Source organism: Pinus tabuliformis, chromosome 8 (genome assembly GCF_031772625.1).
Source record: "Pinus tabuliformis cultivar Carrire ecotype Pingquan chromosome 8, CPIR1, whole genome shotgun sequence".
In the NCBI taxonomy this organism is placed as follows: domain Eukaryota; kingdom Viridiplantae; phylum Streptophyta; class Pinopsida; order Pinales; family Pinaceae; genus Pinus; species Pinus tabuliformis.
The window spans coordinates 1,176,816,352-1,176,835,680 of NC_142294.1; the positions used below are offsets into that span (position 1 = coordinate 1,176,816,352).

Sequence of the window (19,329 nt, forward strand, 5' to 3'; positions counted from 1 at the left end):
GGTTTTTGACACATGATCCATGTGCACACACGCACAGACATGCCACAAAAAACATTGAACACGCATTGATGCACATGCACAACTTTTTTGGAAACCAATTCACGGAAACAATGAACAACTTAAAATCCCCCTACTGATTCTCACTGGTTGAAAACTACACTCTTACTGTACAAAATGTCTTCTGCTGTCTAACAGTGATTCCATTAGTATGATGATGCTCCTCAAAAAAATTGTGGTTATTATAAGATTGAAATAAACACATCGTAGAATGGAACAAATATGCAATTTAACCACCAACTCTGGACCAAAACAGCAACATTTTCTCAGTGCGTTGAAAGTTTAAACAAATATAAGGACTCGATTCCTTTGAATAAAAGCTCAAACTGCAAAACAATGTGTAATCAAAACACAAAACATTGTCAGACAAAAACGTTGTTTTACTTACTAATTGGAGATTTGAAAGGCAAGCTAAATATTTGACAGAGTGACCTATGGCATACACACACACAAAAAAAAAACCATGCAATAGCAGAAGCAAAGATAGCTGGAGAAGTTCAAACCACCTTACAACATGAAAAAATAAAATATAAAGATTAGATATTATGATGTGAAACTAAACTAAAACAGTTTTATGGTGACAAACTATGCTACATAGCATATGATTGATTTCCTTACAAATCCATAGTACCACATCGTACCTGAAAACATAAAGATTCTTTAAGATCCTTCCACCAACATGAACGGTAGAGCTGATTTTTCACATTGATATACAAAAGGGGCACAAAATATTTGCCCACAAGCATCTAAACAAGAAGCTCCAGAACTTCTTCCTCACTAAACCCATAGTTCATATTGATTTACTTGCAAACATGCCTTCTGAGGTAGAGGTTTTTATTACTTCTTGATGGTACCCAAAACCTGCAAACTAAAGATGATCTGGTTTAGTTAAAAACAAGTCATAATCAAGCCACAAATCAATGCATCCGACTGAGAAAAGCTGCTGATACGAGAACAGCCTAGAATTCTGACATGATTTAAGCATTATTTCTGCACTCACAAGTCATGATTTTTCTACACTTAGACACAAAATCATGACTCTTGTGAACATGATGCTCCGACATGATCTAAAGATGCCAGGCTCAAACTCATACTATTTTAGTTTAGTGCCTAAGCAAGCTACCTCACCCCATATTCATGGAAGGTCAGTCAAGATTAAACTGCTGGATGAAATAAACAAACAGCCTTGTAGCAAGTTATCAGAATAGTTCCTCAAGGGCAGCTTCTCCTCAACCAACACTGATATTCTTGACTACAAGAAAGCTGCTCCTTATACAGCACCATAGGTGAACCTTGGCACCACTGATTGTCCTTTTGTTTCCTCTTTATTATTTAAGCCATTGCGACCACAAACAAACTGGAGAGGTCGCTCGATTTGGTAGCCACCACCAACAGCAACTTCTTTCTCTAACTTCAAGCAATAGCTTTCAAATGTACTGACTGTTACTTGCAATTTGAAGTCCAGATTAAATAAAAATTCAAGTTCCAATCTATTCATTTCCAACGTGCTTACACCCCCAACTTTTGCATAATAAGCATTGTTAAAGAATCTGCAGGTTCAACAGAAAAAAATGATATCAAGAAGCAGCAAGAACAAAATAGAACGGATAATTTATTTCATAACAAAGATCATTTTTTCACTTTCGTTGAAGGGTGGAAAATTGAGTAAATTACATACATTGATAAATTAAATAGTAAAAGGAAATGAAATGTAAATAAGATATAAGATTCTACAAAGTAAATGTTAAAAAGTTGAAATAATTGCAAGCATTCAATGCAACAAAAGGCAATAAATTATTCGTGATGACATCCCAAACAACATTGAGTTGAAACCCACACTTACGCATCATCAACAAACTTTGCTGCAACCATTACACTTGTGACCAAAAGACGGTGAACATTCAAGGAGGTGATAGGAACCTCTGGTTGTTGATGGATGAATCTATCAATGTACACATAAGCAAGAGTAAAGCATGATGGGCTGCAGTTTGAGTACTTGAAAATTCTATCAATGTAACTTCGAATGCTTAAGTTGGGTGCTCGGAGGCCATGAAAAACTGTTATTTTTTCTTGCTTCTTAGTAGCCTCCAGTAACTTTTCATTTCTTTGTACAACTCTATCTAGAAGAGAGGCCAAAATAGACAACACACGGGGACTTTCACAGAATCCTACTTCAGACTCACTCAGGTCCAGTGCTGAATATAAATCTGCATTGGAACCTTCCTCAACCATGTGAACTGAAGAATCCATGTAAATAATATGCACGTTCAAGAACCCTGTATTCCATGCCACACCTTCACAGTAAGAAAAAAAATGATACAACTGTCATTATATATAACTACAAAGCAGCAAGCTTACCATATTAATTTACCTGATACTTTTTAGGCACTTGTAATAAAAGCAACCAATAACTACCACCAGACCTTATCCAAGCATTCTCTGTAACATATCCAAATTTAATTCAAATCAGTGGACAGTTCTAGTAATAGAAGTTAACTTTACGAGGCCAAGCATGAAAGGTAAGACTCTAGGAGAAACAAGTTAAAAGTTTACAGAAGTCCCCTCAAGCAAACACTGCATTACATGTGTTTAAAATTCATCACTGAAGTGATATGAATCCTTGATGAAATCCAGGATAAGCTTCATTACCAGCTAGCACAATTTAAGGCTGTCTCCTACATGCGTGCAGTCAGGAAAATCAAAACATATGGACCATTTAAAACAACAAGTGCAGTTAAATGAGCCGGATTATTGAATTCTCTACACATCTGATCTCATCATGAGATGTTATCAAAAATAGGTTTCTTTGTGCGCCCAGATATGTGTGCCTCCCACTTGTGTGCAAACTAGATGAGAACAGGTTATAAATGTATAAGTTTGCCTGACGTCTAGCTAAGAATCAAAAAATTAATGATAAGAATCTAGAGGGCACGCAGGCCAATTTTTAAAGGGAAAGATTGACTTGCTTAGATAAAATGTTCTATTTATTGATACAGATTGACTTGCCTCCTCATCATTTGAATTTTATACAGGTATCAAAATAAAATAAAATTTACCCTCAATACTATGTTCACAATCTCAACTGCTTTTCCTCACTGCAACTTGTGATCAAACAAATTATTCGCTTTTGAAATGTGCTAATTAAGAACAGTTCAGTTGTTGGATTCAAGTTTCAACATAGAGAACATTAAGCATGCAAGACTGCCCGTATTAAATTTTCCTACTCAAGAATTGTTATATTCTCAAAATAATTTTATATTTTTGACCATTTATTAATTTCAATAATTTATTATATTCTTGACCATTAATTTTATTTTTAATCGTTTAAACTTTATTAATTTATGTAGTATTAGGGGTGGCAGGAGCAGGAAGGGTGATCCTTAGACCCGATGAAAAAATTGAGATTCAATACGCTTGGGGGTTGGGCTCTGCTACCAACCATCAAGATGAGTTCTTAGCTCTTTGGAAAAGATTGGACCTTGTGATAGAAAAGAAAATTTCAAATCTAATGGTCTTTGGAATTCTCAAATTGTAATTGGGCAAGTCTGAAAGTCGAAAGGATCCCAAAATAACCATCTTTCTCCATCCAGCTTCAGAAGTTTGACAAGATAGAACTCTTTCATGTTCTCCATCATTTGAATTCGTCAACAAATTCATTTGCCAACGAAGGTACAAATTTGGATCAAGGGACGCTGGAGTTGAATAACCGAATTTATTCAAATAACTATTTGCCATGACCTTTAATAGTCATTAATAAAATAATGAAGGGCCTCAACGGCCACTCAGGCATAAGGAACTATGGAGAAAGCAATTTTTGGCATCACCAGTGGTTGATTAAACTTCCAGTTCTCCGTCCAACTATGGTTTTCATTTACTTGCCCCTCCTCCTACCTACACAGATGGCATGGAATTTTAATTATTTCACTGTGTAGGTGTTTGGATTGCTCATCGAATCATCTTACAAGTCGGGCCTTTAAAATTTCAAGGTTATTCGTGTTCAGTTTCCATTCATATCGCACAGGACAGTGGTTAATTCTCCTTACTCCGTATCAGTCCACACATTCAGCAAGGAATTCACAGCATGTTGGGTTCTAGTGATATAATTCCTCATTTAATTGTCTCAAAGAGAATGTTCATTAGTTGAGGGAATGCCAGGCCCGAGTTCAAGCTTCCCTTAGCCTTTAAATTGAAATGCAAGTAGCCATGCCAATTTCATCAGGTCAAGGAAGGTGCAGTGTGAGTGTTGTATTCTGTGCATCTGAGGGTCAAGCGCTACTGAGCAGTGGTTAACCCATGGAGAATTTTGGCACCTCTTCCCTTGATTCTGTGCAAGTGGACGTCAATGTATTTCTGCAGAAAATTACTGATGCCATGGCTGGCCTCCTGTGCGCCTTCAATCAGAGGGCTGAGGCAGAAATGAAAACCCAGAAATCCTTCCAGGCATTAATCAATGCCAAGTTAGATTTACTCCAAATGAAATTGGACCGTCTTCAGCATGAAACTAGGACTAAGCTTGTCGCAATGCACTACAAATTCGCGAAATTGGAGGAATTATATGTGTCAGCCATTCAAATGGCAATGACAGAGCTCAAAGCCAATGAGAGCACTGCGTGGAGAAAAGGCAAGCAGGCCCTTGGCTCAAGCAGCAACCTTAACTAATTTATTGTCTAGAAAACATGACTAAGCAGTTTAGTTTTAGGTGATGCTGTCAACACTCCCATCTGTCGAGCTCATTTCAACAGATACAAGGATTATGAAAGTACATTCTAGCAAAGATCGAGGTCAACCATTCACTTGGACAGTGAATTTCTTTTCGGGACATTTATAGCCATATGCAGAAGCTTTAGATATAACTCTGGGAACAAATATGTGGTTAAACAGTCTGTCAGGACTCAGTAGTTGTTTTAGATAACAGAAGGAAGTGTTTGACTGGTTTTGTCATAGATAGAGGCAATACAATAGACACCAAAAGTCTAGCTAGTCGCATACTAACAGAAACTCTAGGGTGACCAACAACGCTAGAACTGATTTTTTGAAAGCCACTTTTGGATATTAGGCAAATCTGTCATTATTTTTGAGAGTTTTGAAACATGGACTTCGTTTGGAAGCGCTGGATTCACTGCTCAATGAATGTGGTATCCAACAACAAAATTAAAATCCTACTCAGCCTAGTAGCAGCCTTCAACAATTTTAGCAGGAAGTTGTAGGAGGTTGATCCCTTTTCTGGTGCTAATAAGCTTAAAAATACTTTCCAGAAACTGTCCATGTATTGCTGCTGTCCCTACTTATTTGAAGATGGCCCTTTTCCACCTTCTAAAGTGTTGTCTTCCATGTATGGTTGGTCATTTAGTAACTGCTTCCTTATGCAAAAGGGAGGCCTATCAACCTGTGAGGGTCCAATTACAATACATCTTCCTGCAGCCTTGCAGTTACCTGTCCCTAGAAAGAATGCCTTGGCAGCCTGCAATATAATCATGGTATCTTTCCAACTGAAAATCACCTCTCTTTTTCGGACCGGATTTCCCCTTTTTGTAACTTCAGTCATCCCAAGATGTTTTGCAGCAACAGTGTAAACATGGGGTGCAATAATAATTCCATAGCAGAATTTGGCACATAATTTAAGGGCATGAGACCCTCCTGGAAAATCAGCAGCTTTTGCTACCAAATTCTGTAAACAGTGGCTCTTTCATAAAATAGAAATATTTTGCAGGTTGAGCTTAGCAATTTCCCTATTCATCTTTGTTGCCACATACCCTTTTCAATACTTTTTACTGTGCTTCTTATAGCCAGTATGTCTTGTGTTCCCCTCTCTTATAAGACTGTCATGAACTTCAGGGGAATTTGCTACTGCAATCTGATTTTCTTCCTTGTCACTGGTCCTTAACCTGCTTCCGCTAAATGTCTGCTCCATATTTGTGCAGTCCCTAATTGGAGGGTGAGAATTCAATGTAACTTCAGCTGGTTTGTCATGTGTGGTCCTAAAGAGCCTTTTCTTGAGTGTAGATTCAGGGACAAAATACATCTGGTCTTCATAGAAAATGATCCCATCTTCTACCTTGTACCTGTCATCGTGGAAGAGAACAATAATTTGGAGGCAAACATATTTTTGGAGTACTCCACTAAGAGGTGAGCTCCCCAATCTCTCATGATCATGCATATGTCAGGTCCAACGTCCTCTTCCAAGCCAAGCTTTCTCCCCACATCCCCAATTTCAAATGATTCCATAGCAGCCATCGTATCTGATTCCAGGCGGTCAATAGTGTCCGCAGTTGGTGGTACCTGCTTCTCAAAAATTTGATTCTGCAAGTTTGTATCTTACTTGGCACAGAGCAATGGAACAAAATTGCTTCTGCTCGATGAATTTTCATTAAAAACATCTAGTTTATGATCATTACTCTTGTCAATAGTTTTCCTATCATCATCTAAAGTTCTGTACTTTTGAATTGCCATAACAGAATTTTCTACATTGGAACGACCCAAAACTTCAGTGAAAAATGATGTATTTGAGCATACTTCAGAGTTGTTAAATTTTCATGAAACTCTGCAACTACTTTGATGAATAACTGAAAACAAGGCAACTGAAAACAGAAACCAAATTTACTTTCACCAAGATACAGAGTTTCTTAACAACTTATAAGCAGCGAAATAAACACCAGAGATAAAATCACAAATTGACACATTTGTTTACCCAGGAAACCCAAAAGGGAAAACCTGCTATCTGTTGATTATGTAGCATCGGATGTGCTCTAGCCTCGAGATTTTGCAGAGAGGCTAAGACACATGCATTCTCCAAGACCCAGCAATCGTTTGGGAAAATTCCACCTAGAGATGGTTTAATTAAAATAATTAATCATTTTTAATGTATTCCTAAGTTCCTAAGTCTAAACTTAAGAAATGTGATTAATTAAAGGGTATTAATTAAATCAGGTGTGAATCTTCTAGAAGAAGACGAGGATCAACTCCCAATTAATCTTAGCCCTTGATTATGTTTTAATCTTGGTCGTTGGTGCTCCAACGAGAGATTATAAGGAGTTCGATGGGCACTTGGAGAACACACTTGTGCAGTTCGATTTTGCTGGGAAGTCGATTTCCTGAGTAGCAGTTGTGAGTTGCCGGAAGTGACTTAGTAAAGTCGAAGCAGTGAGAGAGGGGCAGGGATAGTAGACCAGAGGAGAGTTTTCCAGATCCGGGGAGTGCAAGGCAGAGAAGACAGAGAGAGGTTCAGAGAGGCAGCGCAGTGCCACACAGAGGTAGCGTAGAGCTTCAGAGGGAGTCTGAGATTCAGCTGGGAAAGTCGAATTCCAGAGCCAGAAGTCGGGGTGTGAGACCAGAGGGCCAGAGGATCGAAGTTCCAGCCAGTAGGAGATCAGAGGAGGAGGTGACGCAGAGCCCAGACACTGTGACACAGACTACGTAGGATGACGCAAAGGCAGCGTGGGGCTAGCCATCCAGAGCCTGGATCAGATTCGGATCGCCAGTGACAGTGTGAGATTTTTCTCACTATCTCCTTGTCAGTATTTCTCTGTATCAGATTGCCAGTTTGGGCATCTAACGATTTGTACTTAGATTACTACTGCATAATAAATAAAACCCTCAACTGTTGCACCAGTTTTCCCACATTGGGTTTTTCCGGGGACATTTGTCCATCAGTATTTCTCTGTATCAGATTGCCAGTTTGGGCATCTAACGATTTGTACTTAGATTACTACTACATAATAAATAAAACCCTTAACTGTTGCACCAGTTTTCCCACATTGGGTTTTTCCGGGGACATTTGTCCAAAAACAACAATGTATATGTGTGTGTTTATTTCTCTCCAGTGCAGTATTTAGTTTCCGCAATATTTTATTTTGTGTAGGCTGCAGTGTAGAAAACTGCAAGTAATTTGTTCAAGTAGTTTAACAAATAGGAGAAATATCATCAGTTTGTTGAAGTAGGAATCAGGTCACCGATTTTTCACACTATCTTTGTTGTGGTATTTTATTGGTTGTTCTTGAGCAACTAGATCTATTGCAAAACAATTTGTCTCTGAGAAAGCATTATGCTTCTTCTCACAAACCTCAACTGATACAATTGATCTCAACCTGCCTTGATCACTGCTCAATCTCAGCCCTCTAGCACACAATTGTTCCCCTGTTGAATACCTTGACATGCTTTGCTAATCCAAGGATCCTACTCCTATTCTCTTGCGCACTTGGCAGCCCTAGTTCCTTGTGTAAATCCCTTATTTCCTAGCGCAAGTCTGGCTCCTATTTCCTAGTGCAAGTCCTCTTATTTCCTTGCACACTTGTGCCTTCTATTTCTTAGGACACAAGCTCCTCAAAACTGCACACAATCTCCTAAATCCTTGTGCACTTGTGATCTCCTATTTCTTAGGACACAAGCTCTCAATTTTGCGCTCTCCACAATCAAAGATGATCTCACAAACCCGTGAACTGTCTTGTCTCATAAACCTTTCGTACAAAACTTGTGGTTTCCTATACCTTTGTCCTCCTCTTTATAGACCCCATTCGAGCATGCAAAGGGCCTAGCTCAATTTAGAAACTCGAGTTCTAATTAACAAGTTAACTACAACTGATTCTCTCTCCAATCAACACTTGGAGTATTAACTCATTCTCCCTTCAATTAAGACTAAAGACTAACTCAATCTAACTGAACTCGTAACTACCACCTTATTTTATATTCAAACTGATGAAGACTCCACTTAACCGAAGTTCCAACTCTACGCAAGTTATCCTGATGATCATTCCAATAAATTGGAAATAAACTCATCCTCACTGAAGTCTAACTCATGAGCTCACACTCATACTCAGAGAAAAACAAATTGAGGTCTTCACTAGCTAAGGCACAAGCCAAAAGACCTTTACTCGCGACATTTTCAACACTCGCTCTTAACGAGGAATGTACTTCTTGAAGAACCTCCTCCACCTAGATCTGGCTCCAAAACCACCACGTTATCCGTTATTGTAGTTGCTCCCTCTGAACTAGAAAACTTGCCTACTTCCTACAGCAGAATCTGATCTAAAGACATGTTCCTTCCAACCATACTCCTATGATCCACCTTGTACACCCCATCTGATCCTGGTACCAATTTTCCCTTTGGCTTTGAGTCTATCAACTCAGTCATCAGTGCCGTATACTCGGTGTACCTCTATGGTTGCTTACTCTACCTGAACATGGAACTAGGAGTCTCGACTCATTCTGGGGCCTCCTGATTAGCCCACTTGGCTCTACTCCTTGTGCTGGGAGTCGCTCACTGAGTGACTGCCTCCACTCATCCTAGTCCCTTCTCCTCATCATCTTGCTAGTTGGCCCACTTGCCAACTTGCCAAAACTCAAACTGTGATACTAGTTGAGGCTCCTTCTTTGGAGTTCTAACCTACTCTCACTCAAAGAACTCCATCAAAGCTCTGCTCTCCTCAACCCTCATGTCTCTACTTTGTGCACTTCCTGTCATGTTGCTCAAGGTTGTGCCTAACTCAACATGTAGTAGGTACATATTCTTCATCCTCACATCTATTCGCTTCTTACATCCAGAAGTTAAGCGCTTGAGGTAAGCCTTACCTCTGTTGAAGATGACATCATAGCCCTTGTCCTCTAGGGTGGCCACTGAAACAAGATACTTCTTCAGGCCCGGAACATAGAAGACATCTCTGAGATGGAGAGAGCTACCTGACTCCTTCTCAAATTGACAGTACCAACTCCACCAGTTGCGTACATGCCATCATCTCCTACCCAATGTGAAACTGCGTGTCCTTCTCCTTCAGGTGGCTGAAGTATCCCTTGTTCCCGGTCATATGGAAGGATGCTCCATAATTAATATACCATATGTTGTTGCCTACTTAGATTGCCATGCAAGATATCAAAGAGAAATATTTCTCGAACTAAGGAAACAAAGCATCTACCTCAGTTGATGCAACTACATGATCCTTGTCGGACTCCTTCCAATTAGGACACTCAGTGGCATAGTGTCCATACTCATGGCAATGGAAGAACTTGATCTTGCTCAGATCCTTCCTCTTCTTCTTGCCCTTCTAACTGAACTTGACCTCTCCTTGGCCCTTCTTGCCCTTGGCTTTGCTACCTTTGCCTGCCAAGGCAAAGTTCTCCTCGTCCTCTATCGGAGTTGATCTCCTAGCTCTCGTCCCTCTCCAGATTTCTTCTTGAACGCAATCACTCCATAGCCTTTCCCAACTGGGAATATTCTCTCTGCCACTTACTGCATCTTGGAAATTCTCCCAAGACTTATGAAGTCCCAGAAGCACAAGACTCACAAGGTCATTGTTTGCTACAGTCATGCCCACTCCACCTAGCTCATCCCGAACCTGAGTGAACTTGAAAGATACGTGATGATGGGATCTCCTTTACTCATCTAGATATTTCTTAGCTTCTCCTTCAAAGCAAGCTTTTTGACATCACTGGAACCCTGATACAAATCTAAGATAGCTTTCTACATCTCATATGTTGTCTTCTTCCCATGGAGATGAGGTATAATATGATCTTTGACCCCCTCAAGAATGATCCTCCTCGCCTTGGTGTCATTCTTGTTATATTGAATCAATTGTTGGGCATCTTGAGGTGGAACTATTTGATTCACCACAAATTCTAGCACCGCATTATCCTCCAACACTATTGAGATATGCTCCTTCCATGATCAATAGTTCGAGGCTCCCTCTAAACTGTGATTTGCTTCTTCCATGAGCAATAGTTCGAGGCTCCCTCTAAACTGCGATCTACCCCTAGTCCTTGGAACGCCATATGACTATCCAAATATACTGCTCTTCAAAACTCTGGCACAAGCCTTCTGCTTAATCTATGCTCTTCACTAACTGATCAATTTGGTGCTAGTCTCTATGCTAATCTCCACTCTGATACCATGTTAAATTTCCATGAAACTCTGCAACTACTTAGATGAATAACTGAAAACAAGGCAATTGAAAACTCAAACCAAGTTTACTTTCACCAAGATACAGAGTTTCTTAACAACTTATAAGCAGTGGAATAAACACTAGAGGTAAAAACACAATCACACAATTTGAGAAATTGACACACTTGTTTACCCAAAAAACCCAAAAGGGAAAACCCGATATCTTTGTTGTGGTATTTTATTGATTTTTCTTGACCAATTGGATCTATTACAAAGCACTTTCCCTCTAAGAAAGCATTATGCTTCTTCTCACAAATCTCAATTGATACAATTGATCTTGGCCTGCCTTGAGCACTGCTTAATCTCAACCCTCTAGCTCGCAATTGTTCACTGTTACACAAGGAGCAGATCACACGTGGGAAGAAGAAGGACGCAGTAGGGCAAGAAGGACGCAGAAGCTGTCGAAGGTCTCTTTGACCAGCATTGACCAAGCGTTGACCTTAGAAGAGTGCGGTTTTGGTGTGGTTGCCTCTCCTAGGCAGGCCGCATTTTTTGGCACGAAAATCAAGGCAATCTAACCTCAGGTTTGACCAGCGTTGACTGCCCTAGTTTGCAGCAGCAGTTTGACTGTGTATTTGGGGTTGTTGATTCTTCAGGTTGTTCGAAAACTAGTTGACGAGGAAATTGACCAAGTATATTGGAGGTCAATTTCATCTCGTTTGACTAAGTTTGACTTTGCTGATTTAGGGTTTGCTGCGGCTGATATAAAATTACAGAATTCTAATTTTGCACTATTTCTCTCTGCTGAACTATTGAAGATAAAAGAAGATTTGATCAAAGGGTTTCCCCGCATTGGGGTTTGTCCCTGGCTAGCTGCCACATCTTGTGTCTCTTGTCTTGGCTTGTTTTCTGTCAATCGTTTAATGTTCTATCTGCACTTTACTTAATGTATATGTGATTGCTAATCAGTGGCTAATAAGAAGAAAAGAAGTAAATTGCTCTAAGCATAGAACATACCATAATTTATCATGGTATCAGAGCTGAGGTGGAGACAAAGCCCAAGCAAGAGCAATCACTGAAGGTTGGCAAGGCTATCCTAAGAACTACATGGGGTCCTCAACACTCTTTCCCGCCGAAGACAAGCTCCATGAGAAATCTGACTATCACGGATGAAAGATGTCTCTCGATCTGACTTTAGAAGATCAGGAAGTTCTGGACCATGTGATAGGCAATATTGTTGCACCTCCATCAAATGCATCCGCTGCTGCCAAAAGCAAGTGGACCAAGGGAGAAGTCAAAGCAAAGATGATCATCCGAGACTCTATTGACAAGCGCCTGGTGGCCTATGTTTCCGAGCTAACCACCTCCAAGGAAATCTACAATAGACTAGTGAGCTTATTTAAAGTTAATGATGAAAATCAAGTTTTGTTCCTTAGAAATACGCTGAAGGAAATTAAGAAGGGCAAAGATGAGAGTATGCAAGCATATTTATTAAGGATCATCGAGATCAAGAATGATCTCCTATCTTTCGGGAAAGTAGTTCCTGATAGGGAAATGACTATCACTGCCACCTGAATGGTATATATTCAGGACTACTCTCCTCACAATAATGTCATCCCAGGATTTGAGGAATTGATGGCTAGATGTATTCAAGAAGAAACAAGGATGGAAGAACAAGAAATGCCTGCACTTAAAGGCAATCCCTCTGCCTTTTCTTCTCATGCTAAAAGAAGAAACAATTCTGGGGCTAAATCCAAAGGAAAGGCTGGATCGAAGGGTGGAAGAAAAGGACAATGTTACAATTGCAACAAAATGGGCCACTATGTGAGGGAGTGCCCTAATAAAAGGGACTCACACCATGACAATGACCAAAATCACACTCAAGGCAATCAAAGGAATGGCAGAGGTAAAAGAAATGTTGGAAATCAAGGAAGAGGACAACCCTTCAAGAAGGCAAGAAACTCTAGGTATGAATCTAACGTTGTTAACAATAAGCAAGATGAATATTGCCTACCAGCGGCCCTCTCTACTACTGCCCCCCTAGACTCGCTGGGAAATTAGCTTATTGATAGTGGTGCCTCAAGGCACTTCACTAGTTTCAAAGAAGCTCTCTCTAATCTGATAGAGAAGGAGACCAACCTAGAAATTGTTCTTGGGGACAATGCAAAATATCCCATGAAAGGCATAGGAAATGTCACTCTTCAATTGAATCAGGATAATACAATTCATTTGCAAGAAGTCATATATGTACCTGATCTCAAAAAGGACTTGGTGTCTGTTTCGGCAATGCAAGACAAAGGCTATAAGGTAACCTTCATCGATAGCAAGGTACATGTATGGAAAAATAATTTTAAAGAAGCTTTCACTCTTGGGTTTTGAGTCAATTCATTATATCAGGTCAGAGGAAGTCTACTAGGTGTCATGTCTTGTGACACATCACTTCAGTCTGAACTATGGCATCGGAGGTTTCCTCACCTTCATTATAAAGCTCTACGTAATGCAAAACAAATGGTGACAGGGATGCCCGAGTTCCGAGTAGAGCAAGAAGGTGTATGTCTGGGATGTGCCGAAGGGAAGCTCAAAACGAGACCATTTCCCTCAAGCCAAAGCAAGACCTCTGATATATTGTAGTTGGTTCACTCAGACATATCTGGTATGATGCCTGTGAACTCCTTGGGAGGATATTTATATTACCTCACTTTTACAGATGACTATTCTCGCAAGACTTTGATATACTTTTGAAAAAGAAGGATGAAGTGTTCACTTTGTTTCGTCACTTCAAAGCCTTGATCAAGAATCAAACCGAAAAGAAAATCAAGATCTTAAGGACTGATAATGGGACTGAGTATGAATCCAATGAGTTCCATGACTTTTGCAAAGAGGTTCACATTAAGAGGGAGACTACAACACCATATACTCCTGAGCAAAATGGTGTGGCAGAAAGGAAGAATCATACGATTATGGAAGCTCTCTGTGCTATGCTCCATGATCAAAGGCTTCTGAAGTTTCTATGGGCTGAAGCTGCGAATACCGCCGTATATGTGCAAAACTAATGCCCTCACCAAGCATTGGGTTCCAAGACTCCCGAAGAGATGTTCACTGGTAAGAAACCTGATGTATCTCATTTTAAAAATTTTGGATATTTTCATGCGCCGAAGGAGAAAAGGAATAAATTGGGTGCATCTGGAAAGAAAGGAATCTTCGTGGGCTATAGCGAAAATAATAAGGGCTATAGAATCTATGTGGTTGGCCAAAGGGAAATCGAGATTAGCCATGATGTCACCTTTGACGAAGATATGGCTCTTAGCAAAGTTAACAATCTTCCTACCCAAAGGGGATCTAAAGAAGCTGACACCAAGGAACCGAAGGAAAAGGAAGATGAGATGATGCCCGATGTGGAAGAACTTATGGATCCTATTAATCCCCCTCCTCAAGAGCCTTCCTCTTCTAGGAAGAGGCCTTCATGGCTTAGGGGGACATTGGATGATGCTGAAGGACACATTGCACCCAGAGGGACTTTCTGGGAAAGTAAGGAGCCGGCCAAGTATCAAGGATACTTGACCATCATGAGCACGATCATCCAAAATGAGCCTTCATCATTTGCAGAAGCTGTCAAGCATCAAGTATGGAAGGATGCTATGACTGAGGAATATGAGCCCATCATGAAAAATTATGTCTAGGATGTGGTCCCCAGACCCCAGGACAAAGCAATTGTCACTTCGAAATGGCTTTACAAGATAAAGCATGTAGTGGATGGAAGTGCTGAAAAGTATAAGGCTCGTTTTGTCGCTCGTGGCTTCTCTCAGAAGGAAGGTATAGACTATGACGAGATATTTGCACCTGTTGCCTGATATACCACCATCCACTCGATCATAGCCCTTGCTGCATCGCAAGGATGGAACCTACATCAGATGGATGTCAAGACCACATTCTTGCATGGTTCGATCAAAGAGGAAGTCTATGTGGAACAACCCGAAGGATTTGAGATTCATGATAGGGAATCTCACGTGTGCAAGTTGAAGAAAGCCCTCTATGGGCTAAAGCAGGCATCCCGAGCGTGGTATGAGAGGATCGATAACTACCTGATGAAGCTAGGATTCACTAGGAGTGAAGCCGACCCTAACCTTTACTTTAAGGTTGAAGATGACAAACCTCTCATACTGGTGTTGTACGTTGACGACCTCTTTCTAACAAGTGCAGACCCTCTCATTCTCAAATGTAAGAGGGAGTTGGCTTCCAAGTTCAAGATGAAAGACCTAGGACTGATGCACTATTTCCTAGGACTAGAAGTCTGGCAAAAACTAGGGGATATTTTCCTATCTCATGGAAAATATGTGGTGAAAATATTGGAGAGATTCAATATGGTGGACTGCAAGCCCGTGACTACCCCGATGGAACTTGACTTCAAGAAGTTAAGCAGTGGTGTTGTCGGACCTGTTTTACAAAATGCTACCGAGTATCGTCAACTCGTAGGAGCATTGATGCTCTTGGTGAACTCCCGTCCGGATATATGCTTTGCAATCAACACGTTGAGTCAACATATGGTTGAGCCTCACCCCACACATTGGATTAGTGCCAAGAATCCATTGAGATATCTTCGTGGCACAATCACTCATGGGTTGAGATACACTGCCGGAGATGTGAGACTACTTGGATATACCGATGTTGATTGGGCAGGCAGTGTGGTGGACCGAAAGAGCACTTCCGGGTGTTGTTTCTCCTTGGGATCTACCTCGATATCCTGGATGAGCAGGAAGTAGAAGTCGGTGGCTTTGAGCACCGTCGAGGCAGAGTACATTGCTGCTAGTATGGCCTCTTGTGAGGCGGTCTGGTTACGGAAGCTCTTCAGTGAGTTGTTTGGATTCACATTGGATACTACCGTGATCCTGTGCGACAACCAGAGCGAGATTCATTTATCAGAGAATCTCATATTTCATGATCGCTCCAAGCACATCGATATCAGGTACCACTATATTCGGGATATGGTATAGCGGGGAGCAATATGGCTCCAACATATCAGTACAGATGAACAAGTCGCCGACATTTTGACGAAGCCCATGAGAAAGGTCAAATTCCTAACTTTCCAAGAATGACTTGGTGTCATTGAGAGAGCCTCTTATGAGGGTCGTGTATGATGCATATATTGAGCTTTGGGAGCTCCAGGGGGCGCGGGGTACTTCTTGGAGCGACATGCGACCATAGGGAAACTCACCATCCCCTGGTGGTGCACTATGTACAGGGTGAAAGGTTCAACCTTCCCCTGTGACACCCCGTGGCGACTGTAGGACAGGATGATTAGTTCTCCTGTGGCGACTGTGGACAGGATGATTAGTTCTCTTGTGGCAACTATGGACAGGATGATTAGTTCTCCTGCGACAACTATTGGACAAGATGATTCATTCTCCTGCGGATAGGAAGATTAGTTCTCCTGTCAAGTCATCCTACCCATGTAGTCTGGGACTCATGGGAAGTGCCTCTCATCTGATCAATGAGTAGGGAAATGGGGTTAGGGACCATTAGTAGTACTATCGATGGACGCATCGTTGTATCTATTGTACTCCCTATGCTAGGATGACCTCCATTGATCTGGGATCAATGATACTGATCCAGGATCAGCGAAAGTGGCATGACACACTCTCACACTGACTTTAGGTCAGTGGAGGATGGTATGATACATCCTCGATCATTTCTTCTTCTTCATAGTTCAGCAGAGTAGAGCAGAGCCAGCAGGGCAAGGCAGTGCATTTGATGGCTGGGACAGTACCGACGGTCAGACGGATTAACAGATGGAGTTCTCCCTAGTTGAGAGGGAGTGTTAAAATTGGCAACTAGGGCCAAACTCCATGTGGGTCATCTTATTTATGGCAGCTGATATTTTTCCTAGATTCCTCTTATCGAGAGGTGTAGGATTGATCTAAAGATCATCTGATTCCGACAAGTATTTATGGAGATATGAATTTATTTGTATTTACTTGACAAATTGTCAAGGTCGGCCAACAGTTAAATGTGTGGCACACATGCCCAGTGAATCATATAAATACAAGTGAGGTTGATTCATTTTCTCATCATCTCATCTCACTCATTTCTTCTCTCTCTCTCCTTAGCTTTGGGTTACACAAGGAGCAGCTCACACATGGGAAGGAGGACGCAATAGGGCAAGAAGGATTCAGAAGCTGCTGAAGGTCTCTTTGACCAGTGTTGACCTTAGAAGAGTGTGGTTTTGGTGTGGCTGCCTCTCCTAGGCAAGGCACATTTTTTTGGCATGAAAATCGAGGCAAGGGGACCTAAGATTTGACCAGTGTTGACTACCCTAATTTGGGGCAGCAGGTTGACGTGAATCAACTACAGTTTGACTGTGTATTTGGGGTTGTTTAAGGGTTGATTCTTCAGGTTGTTCGAAGACTAGTTGACCAGGAAATTGACCAAGTATATTGGAGGCCAATTTTATCTCGTTTGACTAAGTTTGACTTTGTTGATTTAGGGTTCGCTGTTGCTGATATAAAATTACAGAATTCTGATTTTGTACTATTTCTCTCTGTTGAACTATTGAAGATAAAAGAAAATTTGATCAAAGGGTTTCCCCGCATTGGGGTTTGTCCCTGGCTAGCCGCCACATCTTGTGTCTCTTGTCTTGGCTTGTTTTCTGTCGATCGTTTAATGTTCTATCTGCACTTTACTTAATGTATATGTGATTGCTAATGAGTAGCTAATAAGAAGAAAATAAGTAAACTGCTCTAAGCATAGAACATACCATAATTTAACATGTATTATATGTTGATTAATATAACAAAGTTTGGTTGAAATTTGTAAAAAGTTGTCTATACTTGTGCATGTGTGATTTACTTCTTTATATTGTTTCGCTATGCAAAGTAGCTTTGTTGAGATTCTTGGTTTGGTAGCATCAGAGATTCTAAGATTCTATCCTAGACCCAAGATTGTGGAAATTCAACAGATAAAGAGTTTCTTAACAACTTATATGCAGTGGAATAAAACACCAAAGATAAATAGCACATGCACACAAATTGACACTAGGAAACCCAACAGGGAAAACCTGCTTCCTTTATGTGGAATTTTATTGTTTGTTATTGAGCAATTGGATCTATTACAAAGCAATCTGTCTCTCTAAGAAAGTGTTATGCTTCTTCTCACAAATATCAGTTGATATAATTAATCTCAATTTGCCTTGATCACTGCTTGATCTAAACCCTCTAATACGCAAATATTACTATGTTGCCTCCTTGACTTGCTATGCAAAACCTGCTTTCTTCTCCTTGATCTTTGTGCACTATAGCCTCCTAAATCCTTGCACAATTCCTCCCATTTCCTTGTGGATTTCCTACCTCCTATTTCTTAGGACACCAGCTCCTCAACATTGTGCACAATTAATCTCCTAAATTCTAGCATACTTGTGATCTCCTATGTCTTAGGACACAAGCACTGCGCTCCCATAATCAAAGACCCACAAACTCGTGAATTGTCTTGCGTCACAAACATTGGGCACAAAACTTATTAATTCCTGTGCCTTCGTCCTCCTCTTTATAGACCCAATTTGAACATGCGAGGAGGCCCAATTCTATTTTAGAACTTGAGTTATGATTGACAAGTTAACTGAGAGTGACACTCTCTCTCTCCAATCAACACTGGAGTTCTTAACTCATTCTTCCTTCAATCAAGACTAAAGACTAACTCGCTCTAACTAAACATGTAACTGCCACCTCGTTCTATAGTTAAACTGATGAAGACTCCACTAAACTAAATCTCCAACTCTATGCATGCTAACTTGATTATTCCAGTAAACCGGAAATAACTCATCCTAATTGAAGTCTAACTCATGAGCTCACACTCATACTGGGAGAAGGACAATTTAAGGTCTTCACTGACTAAGGCAGAAGCCAGAAAACCTTTACTTGTTGTATTTTCAACACCCCCTCTTAGCAAGGAAGATACTTCTAGAAGAACCTCGTCCACCTAGATCTGTCTTCAACACCACCAGATTATCTGTTGTTGTAGCTACTCCCTCTGAACTAGAAGACTTCCTTGCTTCCTACAGTGGAATCTAGTCTGAAGACCTATTCCTTCCAACCATGCTCCTATGATCCACCTTGTACACCCCATTTGAGCCTACAATTGATTTGCCCTCTCGCTCTGAGTCTATCAACTCGGTGATCAGTTCCATATACACAATGTACCTTATGGCTGCTTACTTTGTTGAACATAGAGCTAGGAGTATGAACATAGAGCTCTCCTCCTCCCTGCGTAAGGAGTTAGTGACTGAGTGGTTGCCTCCACTCGTTCTAGTCTCTTCTCCTCATCATCATGTTGGTTGACCCACTTGCCAACTTGTCGAGACTCAAACTATGATACTGGTTTAGGTTCCTTCTTGGGAGTTCTAACTGGCTCTTGCT

The 19,329-nt window shown here is 40.8% G+C and overlaps 1 protein-coding gene across 3 annotated transcripts in view; it reads right to left on the reverse strand.

Moving 5' to 3' along the window:
* Positions 1–572: 572 nt before the first annotated feature.
* The window catches only part of LOC149239535 (cyclin-U4-1-like), a 64,823-nt gene continuing 46,066 nt past the window's right edge, over positions 573–19,329 (reverse strand). The window contains exons 3-4 of one of the 3 annotated variants that reach the window (XM_089373452.1): positions 1,901–2,351; positions 573–1,607 (exon numbers count right to left, since the gene is read on the reverse strand). In XM_089373452.1, coding sequence (XP_089229578.1) covers positions 1,328–1,607; positions 1,901–2,307 — 687 coding nt within the window. In that variant the 5' untranslated portion in view covers positions 2,308–2,351 and the 3' untranslated portion in view covers positions 573–1,327. The other 2 variants (XR_016246454.1, XR_016246455.1) reach the window with 2 other exon arrangements.